This window comes from Vanellus vanellus (genome assembly GCF_965231255.1).
Source record: "Vanellus vanellus genome assembly, chromosome: 2".
Lineage (NCBI taxonomy): Eukaryota > Metazoa > Chordata > Aves > Charadriiformes > Charadriidae > Vanellus > Vanellus vanellus.
This window is the reverse complement of record NC_138906.1, coordinates 33,645,806-33,654,696: the sequence shown is the minus strand read 5'-3', so window position 1 is coordinate 33,654,696 and position 8,891 is coordinate 33,645,806. Positions and strand designations below refer to the sequence as shown.

Sequence of the window (8,891 nt, the reverse complement as noted above, 5' to 3'; positions counted from 1 at the left end):
AGAGTCTAACCTTTACATAAGGTGGCCTCCTTCATGGTTGTGCTTTTTCCCAGGAAAAAGGTTTCCTTTTAACTAGAACACTATAGCTTTCAGTGTTGATCACCGTTGTTTTATTTCTAATGAAAATCTATAGAGTATTTGCCATGATGCAGACAAGCATTGGCCTACAGACACATCTCAACTTACACTAAGGTTTGGATTTGGGCCATGTAATTTTATGTAAAATCAAATAAGTGTGTGACACAGTAAAATAGTATGCCAAAGTAAGGATTACTCTTTCCTCTTTGTTTTCTTTGTCACATGAAATAATACACTACAAATATAAGAATGCTCTAGGCAATGTACAAAACTAAAAAAGACTAGTTTGGTGAATGAGCATAGTGAGAGGCTATGAATATGGATATGTTTGTACTAAGGAGCCTAGAGGAGATGCTTTTTATGTGTGGTGATACAGAAATACATACTTGTAACTGCACACCAGGGAAAGAATATTCCCCTAAAACAAGCAGTTTCTCTAGCAGTGCTCCTTGTTGATCAAAGCTGCATAATTTAAAGCATCTAGAGGCAGCTTTAAATTATTCACAATTTTGTTTTTAAGTGATCTTGGTATATAGCAGACAGTATTTGTGTAACTATCAGTCTTTCATAAATTCTACAAACTTTTGCATCCTTGCAGAGCTGGCAACTTTTCTGAAAGTCACATCCGAGAAGAGGTGACATAACTTTGCATTACAGGGGCAAGAGAGACTCATTCTGACATCGTGTTAGTCACATTGCACAAAAATGCCAAGCATGCAGGGCAATACGGAATGGCAGGGCAGAGCCGGCAGCCTCTAGGTCTCAGCCCGAATGCTGCTGTGTGGTGCCTCAGAGTTTTCTGATACCCTCCAAAGCCCCAAAGAGGAATCCTGCAATTAGTGTATCTAACTCCTCCTTTACTGCAGTCTTCTCTCCTATTGGTAAAAGGTCTTCACAGGCTCATGTAGGGATCCCACCCCTTTTGTGGGTTTTCATTCTGAAGCTATCCACAACTTTACACCTGAATGAATGCCAAGCCTCTCTGAATATATAAAGGAAACCTTCAAGAGCAATTTCAGAGTTACCCAGAAGAAGCAGCAGAAAAAGATTTCATCCAGCTCTGTCAGACAGAGACTGAACCAACCATGCTTCTCCCTGCCATTCACTTCTATGGCTTTCTCCTAGCTTGCATCTTCACGAAAAGCTACTTGGCTTTCAAGAACGATGCCACAGAGATACTTTATTCACACGTTGTTAAACCTGCTGCAGCGAGCCCAAGCAGCAATAGCACGTTGAATCAAGCCAGGAATGGAGGCAGGCACTACACCGGCACTGGATCCGACCGTAACAGTGAGTATCCTACCGGCGGCACTTCCACCGCCTCCCGTAGCCCGTAGCCCTCCGGCGGCGGCCCCTCCCGGCCCGGTCCCCTCCGGGAGCGGAGCCCCCCGGCCCCGGCCGCGGCGCCCCGCTGCAGCGCGCATTTGCCCCCCCGGTGCGGCACTGTAGGGAACCGGCGCCTCGGGGAAGCTGGGGCAAGGGAAGATGCTGCTGCTGGTTCCTGGTTGGGATCTGCCTCGCCTGGCGGCCCCCGAGCAAGCCTCCCACCCCCCTGCGAGTCCTGTAGGACCGGCTCTCTCTGGCAGGTTACTTCCTGAGGGAGGTTCATCCAGGAACGCCGGGGTTTATGGGTTATCCGGGCAGGGAAGCTAGATAAAGGAAAAGGAGCGAGAGGCATTTTCAAAGCGCTCGCTTTCTTAACTCACCCTCCCACTGTGGGCAGGGGAGGTGTCTGGGCTATTTTTCAAATGCAATAAAAAACTCTGAATTTTGTTCCCGCTGTTTAGTTTTACTTCCTGCTGTAGCACTTACCTGCTTAACACCTCCAGCAAAAGTAAACAAATCAGCTCGTAATTTACCTATGATCTCTGCTCTAACTTGCCCTTTTATATCTTGTCTTTTCCTGCTGAGTTTTATGTCTGTATGTCAGATACAGGGGGATCTGGAAACCTTTTGCTGACTATCTGTTCCCTCCCCTGCCCGTCTCCTTAAAATTAAAGAAATCCAAATAGACACACACACCCCCCAACCCACCCACAACGATTTGATAAAAATAGCGTCATCCCTGGAAAGTGAAGGCAAAAAGTGACACGGATACCTTTCAGCTAAGCCAGGTGTGTCAGCTTCTATGAATGCTCAGGGTTTAAGTGCACAGGAAACATCTCATCATTATGAGATTACTGGAGCAGCCCAGTAGGTATTCATCGTCAATGAGCTGTCACTGGAGAAAAGCTGAGCCTGGAAAGACATAAAACCAGAAGGAAAGACAAGCTCAAATCTGTGACCAGCTGCTTCCAGGTACATTCCTAAGCGCAGCTGCAGGCAGGCAAGCTTGAGTCTTTTCTGCAAGGCAGGCAGGAGAACAGTCCTGTGAACAGTCCTGTAAACTGTCCCTCCGATCAGCCCGCAGATTTACAGTCCCTCTGACTGCCCACCCTGAAACACAGGGGACAGGATGAAGTAATCTTAACTCAGTGTCTCTGTTCAGAACTTGCTTCCAAAAATCCAAGTAGAAACAAAAGCAGCCTGTAGCTGTGATATGTAGATGTACCTTCAAAGCCTTTTATGATTCACTCTAAAATGTTTCTAGTAATTACTTCTATTTTAAAGGCGTTAGTTAATTGCATTGTGTGTAGAATCTGCGCCGTAATTGTCCTTCAGAAAGAGGGAGAGCATAGCCAGTAAAGATTGCTTATTAAAATTAAGCGCACTGTGGGCGTTTATTTCAAAGTGTAATTACTGAAATAAACAGTTGTGTTTATTGCAGGGCGCAGAGCTGCACATACAGACGGGTACAAACATGCCTGTATGAGAAGCTCTGCATGTTGATTCTATGTCAGTTGTCTGAGAGAATTTGCAGGATCCTCTATGTTACATATAATATAAAGACTACTACAGATACAAAGATGGTGTTACCCTAAGGAAAAAAATGACCACTCTGAAATTGTTACTGCTAATTATTTATACTTTGCATGCAGAACACCATTCACTGGTAACTTCAGCTGTTACCACTTCTGCAGTATCTGTGTTCAGAGCAGCAGCGCTCATGGGAGACTCAGTCCACTGTAACTGTGGAATGAGAAGAAACACACTATTTGAAATTCATTTAAAAGCATAGAAACAGTTTCCAAGCACTATTTTCCCCCCTGTTAATGATCCAACATAATTGTTGTAAACATCAGAGAGCAGATTCCCTAGACTGAGAACAAGCAGGAAACATTTCTTCCCTTGGGGCATTTTTTCTCTTCTAAAAGGTATGTCCCTGAGAAGGATAGAGAATAAAATTGCCTCTTCTACCACAATTGCTGAAGTGCATATCGTTATGATTTCTTTATGCTGTGGTAATACCCAGAGATACCATCAGTGCTTGAGGCCCTTGTGTTGGGGGACACAACAGTAAAGAGATGTCCTGTAAAGATTACAGCCTACTTTAACTTCTGCAAAACATAGCTTGTTAATGTGAAAATGACTGGTTAAGGAAATCTCTCCATTCTGAATCTCAGTGTTTATTATTCTGTGCATTCTGCAGATCGTGTTCAAGTTGGCTGTCGGGAACTGAGATCCACCAAGTACATTTCAGATGGCCAATGCACCAGCATCAATCCACTGAAGGAGCTGGTGTGTGCTGGTGAATGCCTCCCTTTGCCACTGCTCCCCAACTGGATTGGAGGAGGTTATGGAACCAAGTACTGGAGCAGGCGGAGCTCGCAAGAGTGGAGATGTGTCAATGACAAAACTCGCACCCAGAGGATCCAGCTTCAGTGCCAGGATGGAAGTATAAGAACCTACAAAATAACTGTGGTCACAGCCTGCAAGTGCAAGCGATACACCAGGCAGCACAATGAGTCTAGCCACAACTTTGAGGGAACCTCCCAAGCAAAACCTATCCAGCATCACAAAGAGAGGAAAAGAGCCAGTAAATCCAGCAAACATAGCACAAGTTAGAAGTCAGACATTCTCTCCTCTCTCATCTTCCTCTCCTCCTGCCAAAATTGAACTCACCTGTAACCATTTGCTTTATTGTTCTGACTGCTTAAAGACAAGTCTGCCATTGCTGTGTTCTCAGTTGACACTACATGTGTATTGCTTTGACCAAAATGAAAAGGGGCATTCTCAGCATATGGACCTTTTGGGTGATTTTCCAAATGCTCAAGATGGGGAATAACAAAAGCCTGCCAAACCCATACTAAAAACTTTTACATTTTCTCCAGCCATGGAGGCAAAGAAAATTTGCCGTGAATATTCACTGAAGTCTATTTTGTAAAAAGATGCTTTGTTGTGTGTTTTCATGAGAACAGTTATCAAGTCTATTGCCTTCTATATCATGTTTTATGAACTTCTGACAACAGCTTAAAAATACACCTACTATCTGCTTTCAGATTCATTCTAAAAAAAATGCCTTGCATGCTGATCTTTCTCTTATCTCAGTATACCAAAAATTAAAATATGCATGGCAGCAATCAAAAAGTAAAGCTGAACAAACTATTTATTTGTTGTAATTATTTAATGAGCTTTATGTGTGTTATTTCCCTCCAAAATGTTCTTATGTTTATAGCTTTTCTCATGTATCAAAGTATTTTCCTATGATTTGTGGCTGGATTAGAACATACATTTTGTAGATAATGTAAAATAGACGTTTTAGCATTCTTGGTATATATATTTTCATTTTGAACATTCATAGACTTAGGTGTTATTTTGAAATAGCAACATAAAAATTGTTTTTCATTCTCTACTCTGTATTATTTTTGTTTAAAAGTGTGCAATCAAAAGACAGATATGACTATTTCCTTTCAAATTCATCGTTGTTTTTTTTTTTTACAAAAATAAACACTGCCAAAAAACTATTGTCTGGCTCTATGTATGAAAATGCACACATTTTTATCAGTCACAACATTTAATCTTAAAAAATGGGAGAACATTATTTGGTTAAAAAAATCTATCCATAATATTTAACATTAAAACAATCTTTCTGTGTATTCTTTTTGAATGTAAAAATCTTATATGGCTGTTTAACAGATGGTGCTTATTAATGGTCCAAGCCAGGTTCTTATTTAACAATTATCAAGTTATACATTGCAGAAGAAGTGCATATTTGGGAAGTTTTACAAGCTAGTAAGACACCACAATTTTTTTTTTCTTTTCATTAGTGATGATCAAGTCAAAGACTAGTGGTAAAAATAACATGCAATTTCATCTTTCCCATAAAGCCAATAGAGACCTGCTCATTATCCACAAATTCTTATAGAATGTATCAGGAAATATATAGTAAGCAATCCACCTTTCAACACAGTCCACAAATCACATGTTCTTAATCTTTCAAACTATATTGAAATACTATGGGCAAGATTTCATCATGGGATTCTGCTGTTCTTAAATCATTAAATTTTACAACCCATTTGCACCCAAAGAAAAGATGACACTAGAAGAGAGTCTTGCCTGATAAGGCCTCACACAAGTTCTATTTGACCTTCTCTTTATCTCATTCCATTTTGCATTTTCATTCTGAAAGATTCATCATTAAGTTCTTGGCAGAGATCCTCCTTGGTTGTTAATGTAGAACTGTTTGAAAACCACTGCTACTGCTTGACTTACTGAATCTTAAATTTAACAATTTTTCCACAAAGCTACTTTCAAGAACTCTCTTTAAAATCTTCTATATGTAAGAAAAGTAGATACTTTAAAAAAAAAAAATATTTTAAGTGATCTACATGGTGGTACAGTTAAAAAACATTGCGTTAATGACTTAGTTGTTTCAAGTTTAGTTCCGTAATCATGAAAATATCAGAACGATGAGATCAGAGACCATTTATTCTTATATTCTCTGATCTTAAAGATGCTTCTCGTAAGCCTGAGAGGATAGATGATGAATAAAGGAGTTAGCAGGGAGAAAGGTGACATGACATTGCTCCTAGGCATATAAGTCCAGTGGACGTACAGATATCCTAGTTTTTTATTTTAACAGACATTATAGTCTTATCCAAACCATTTTATGAGGAAAAGATTATTCCCAAATGCCAAACATCTATCAATTTTTAATTTTTTCTCCAGCTGCTTCTTCAGGATGACAAAGCAGAAAAGATTGAGATAATGGACCAAAATTCAACCAAAATTATTTTCAAAGCCGATTGTCACTACACATCAGTAAAGCTGCCCTGCATGTTCTGTATTTGACTGCTAGAAGTAAGAACAGTGAAAACATCCACACAACTTGCTCATGACTTGTCTACAGTCACTGAAGTTTGACTGTAGGAACAAGCACATTTAATAAGAGTTTGCCTTTAGCAATAGAGACAATAACTCCTAGTTTGTCTTTTTACACAGAACTACCCGAAGGGGAATAATTTGACACACTTGCACTAAGATGACTTCATGAAATTTTGCTGGATATGCTATAGAAAGACCACGGGGCCCACCTCTAAGTCTGGCATATTTGAGGGAACATGAGGGAAGCCAGTCGGAGCTTTGTTCAACAGCAGCAACTTAACTATGAAGTGCCACCTGAGTTAACCATGGTCTCTTCTTTGGCCACAACTCTGGCATTTTGTGGGGGAGATCTGAAGGAAAGCAGTGTTAGAATTATGTTAATCTTGACTTTTCTTGAGGAATAATGTTATTCTGTGACTCACCTCCTAGCTCTGAATGCTTCAATCTGGCCTATACAATCTGCCTTCTGTTTCACCCTGTTAAATGTGAACTCACAGGGGTCTATCCAAGATCCAGACAAAAGGCATTATACGAGTACATCCAACTAGGTTTTTTCTATATGGAGAGTCTCCAACATGCAAAGTTGCAGTGGGTAGGATATGGGCCATTGCTCTTGTATCTACAGTGGAGAATCTTGCCAAAGTTTCTCAAAGATTCAATGAAAAAATTGTACTGCTTAAACTGAAGTAATTTTAAGTATGATATATCTTATGTTTGTTTCAGAATTAAAAAGGTAAGAATTTTCTAGTTTTCACCTGAAATATTAAGCCAAATAGATATAAGAAGCATGTAAATGTTTTGAAAAAGTACAATGTAGAGGCAGATCAGGTAAGTTTTTACACAAATTAGACCACTAAATAGTCTGGATTTATTACAATAAGAATATATAGAAGTTGACTTTCTCAATAATATCCCATTGTATGGGCAGATCACTAAGTCCAGGGGCTTCTTAAAAAGCATTTCAAACATCTTTAAAAGAACTGAATAATTTTATAAGTTCCCCTACTTGCTTCTTTAGAAAACTAAAAGTGAATAAATTATAAATAATCTGTTAATGTGCCATCATTATTTCATTACTCTTGAGTTGATGAAAACTGCCCCCAGCTAAGGGGCAGATTGTTTTATAATGAATGGAAATCAATTTTCCTTAGACATTACTAGAAACAAACTTAGCCAGATGCTGATTGTTTTGATAGCATGGTAGCAGTCAGAGGCACACTTCGTAGAGGCAGTGTGTCCTGCTTTGAGCAACACAGGACTAATTGCTCTTTCAGTAATTTTACTTTTCAGTAAGGTCTCTCCTAATCCTAGGAAAAAACACATTTTTAGAAGACTCTGGTGTCTGAATTTCTGAAAATATTTACTCTGTAGCCACCTATGGTATGCAGGTTTTAAGGTCTCAATGTTTTCGAGTTAGCCAGGTGTGGGGACGAGAAGTGAGACCTGGGCACTTGACCCAAGATGGCCAACAGGATTATTTTATACCATCAACATCACATTCACTATAAATTAGAAAGTTTGCTGAGGAGTTTTCTCTCTTCCATGATGGCTGCTGTCCTGATAACTTCTTGTCCCAGTGCCAGACCCCTGAAGCCTTCCCTTCCTCCCAAAGCTGTAGTGCTTGCAGTGTCTGACATTTACTGTCCACTGCTGGAAGTGCACAGCTTCCTACTGATATAATTGGCTGAGTATAATCCTTGTATATTTTATATTGGTATGGGGATCAATATTGGTTCTTTAGTGCTATTAATGTTAATTATGTAATCTTACTCTATTAAATCTGTTTATACTTTAGCTCCCACATTTCCTTTTTTTTCCCCAATTCCCTTTTCCAGGTGGGGAGGGGTCATCGGATGATAGAATAATTGCCTGAATGACAATAAATTGTTGTGGGTTCTTCAAACCATAACACAGTTGTAGATAGTTTGTGTCATTAAGACATTATCAACTCCGGAAGTCAGAAGGGCCTGACACTTACAGTCTATACTAGAAAGGAAAAGTTTATTTATTCAGTTCTTTAGTAATAGTAACAAATCTGTTGCTCTCCTTTCCAGCAGCCTTGGAATCAAACCCACCCAATCCGAGTTCAGTCATTTGTTTGGAAATAAAGCAGACATTTGAATAACACCCTGCAAAATACCTAACAGATTTCTGCTAGTAAATCACTGTAGTCCTCCTAACCTTGACCTTTATATCCTTCCTGAAGAAGTACAGCATTAATCAAGAAAGGACTGTTCAACACATTCCACTGTGAGAGACTTGTTGCTACAGTATTAACCTGGAGGTGTTTAGTGGAAAATTATAAGGAATCCTTAGTGTTGGAAGGTATCCTATTCTCATGATGCATTTCCTTTCCCTTAGGCCAGGCAAGGGGCTTTGATTTTAAGTTCATTGACATACATATAAACATAGCTCCAGGCTAAAACTGAAAATTCTCTAGAGATTTATGAGTTAAGCAGACATTCTGTCACTGGATTTGTTAATTTTGCCTGAACGTCGCCCCCACAACAAAAAGCCTGCCCATGCATCTTTCTGAAAGACATCCAGCCTTTCAGCTCACTCATTGTATGATATATGTGGACTGACACACTAGAAAAGTGTGATTTACA

At 39.7% G+C, this 8,891-nt stretch overlaps 1 protein-coding gene across 1 annotated transcript; it reads left to right on the top strand.

Moving 5' to 3' along the window:
- The first annotated feature begins 1,148 nt into the window (after positions 1–1,148).
- On the top strand, positions 1,149–4,079 carry SOSTDC1 (sclerostin domain containing 1). Its single transcript, XM_082499335.1, has 2 exons — positions 1,149–1,368; positions 3,608–4,079. Exons 1-2 carry the CDS (start codon positions 1,164–1,166, stop codon positions 4,021–4,023), a joined length of 621 nt encoding a protein of 206 aa, XP_082355461.1. The 5' UTR covers positions 1,149–1,163; the 3' UTR covers positions 4,024–4,079.
- Positions 4,080–8,891: the final 4,812 nt, after the last annotated feature.

What these genes read in the sequence shown, in the direction of transcription:
- SOSTDC1 (XM_082499335.1), top strand. Translation starts at nt 1,164, where the DNA reads ATGCTTCTCCCTGCCATTCACTTCTATGGCTTTCTCCTAGCTTGCATC. An exon ending in CACTGGATCCGACCGTAACA is followed by an intron (nt 1,369 to 3,607) that starts GTGAGTATCCTA and finishes TGCATTCTGCAG; the next exon opens with ATCGTGTTCAAGTTGGCTGT.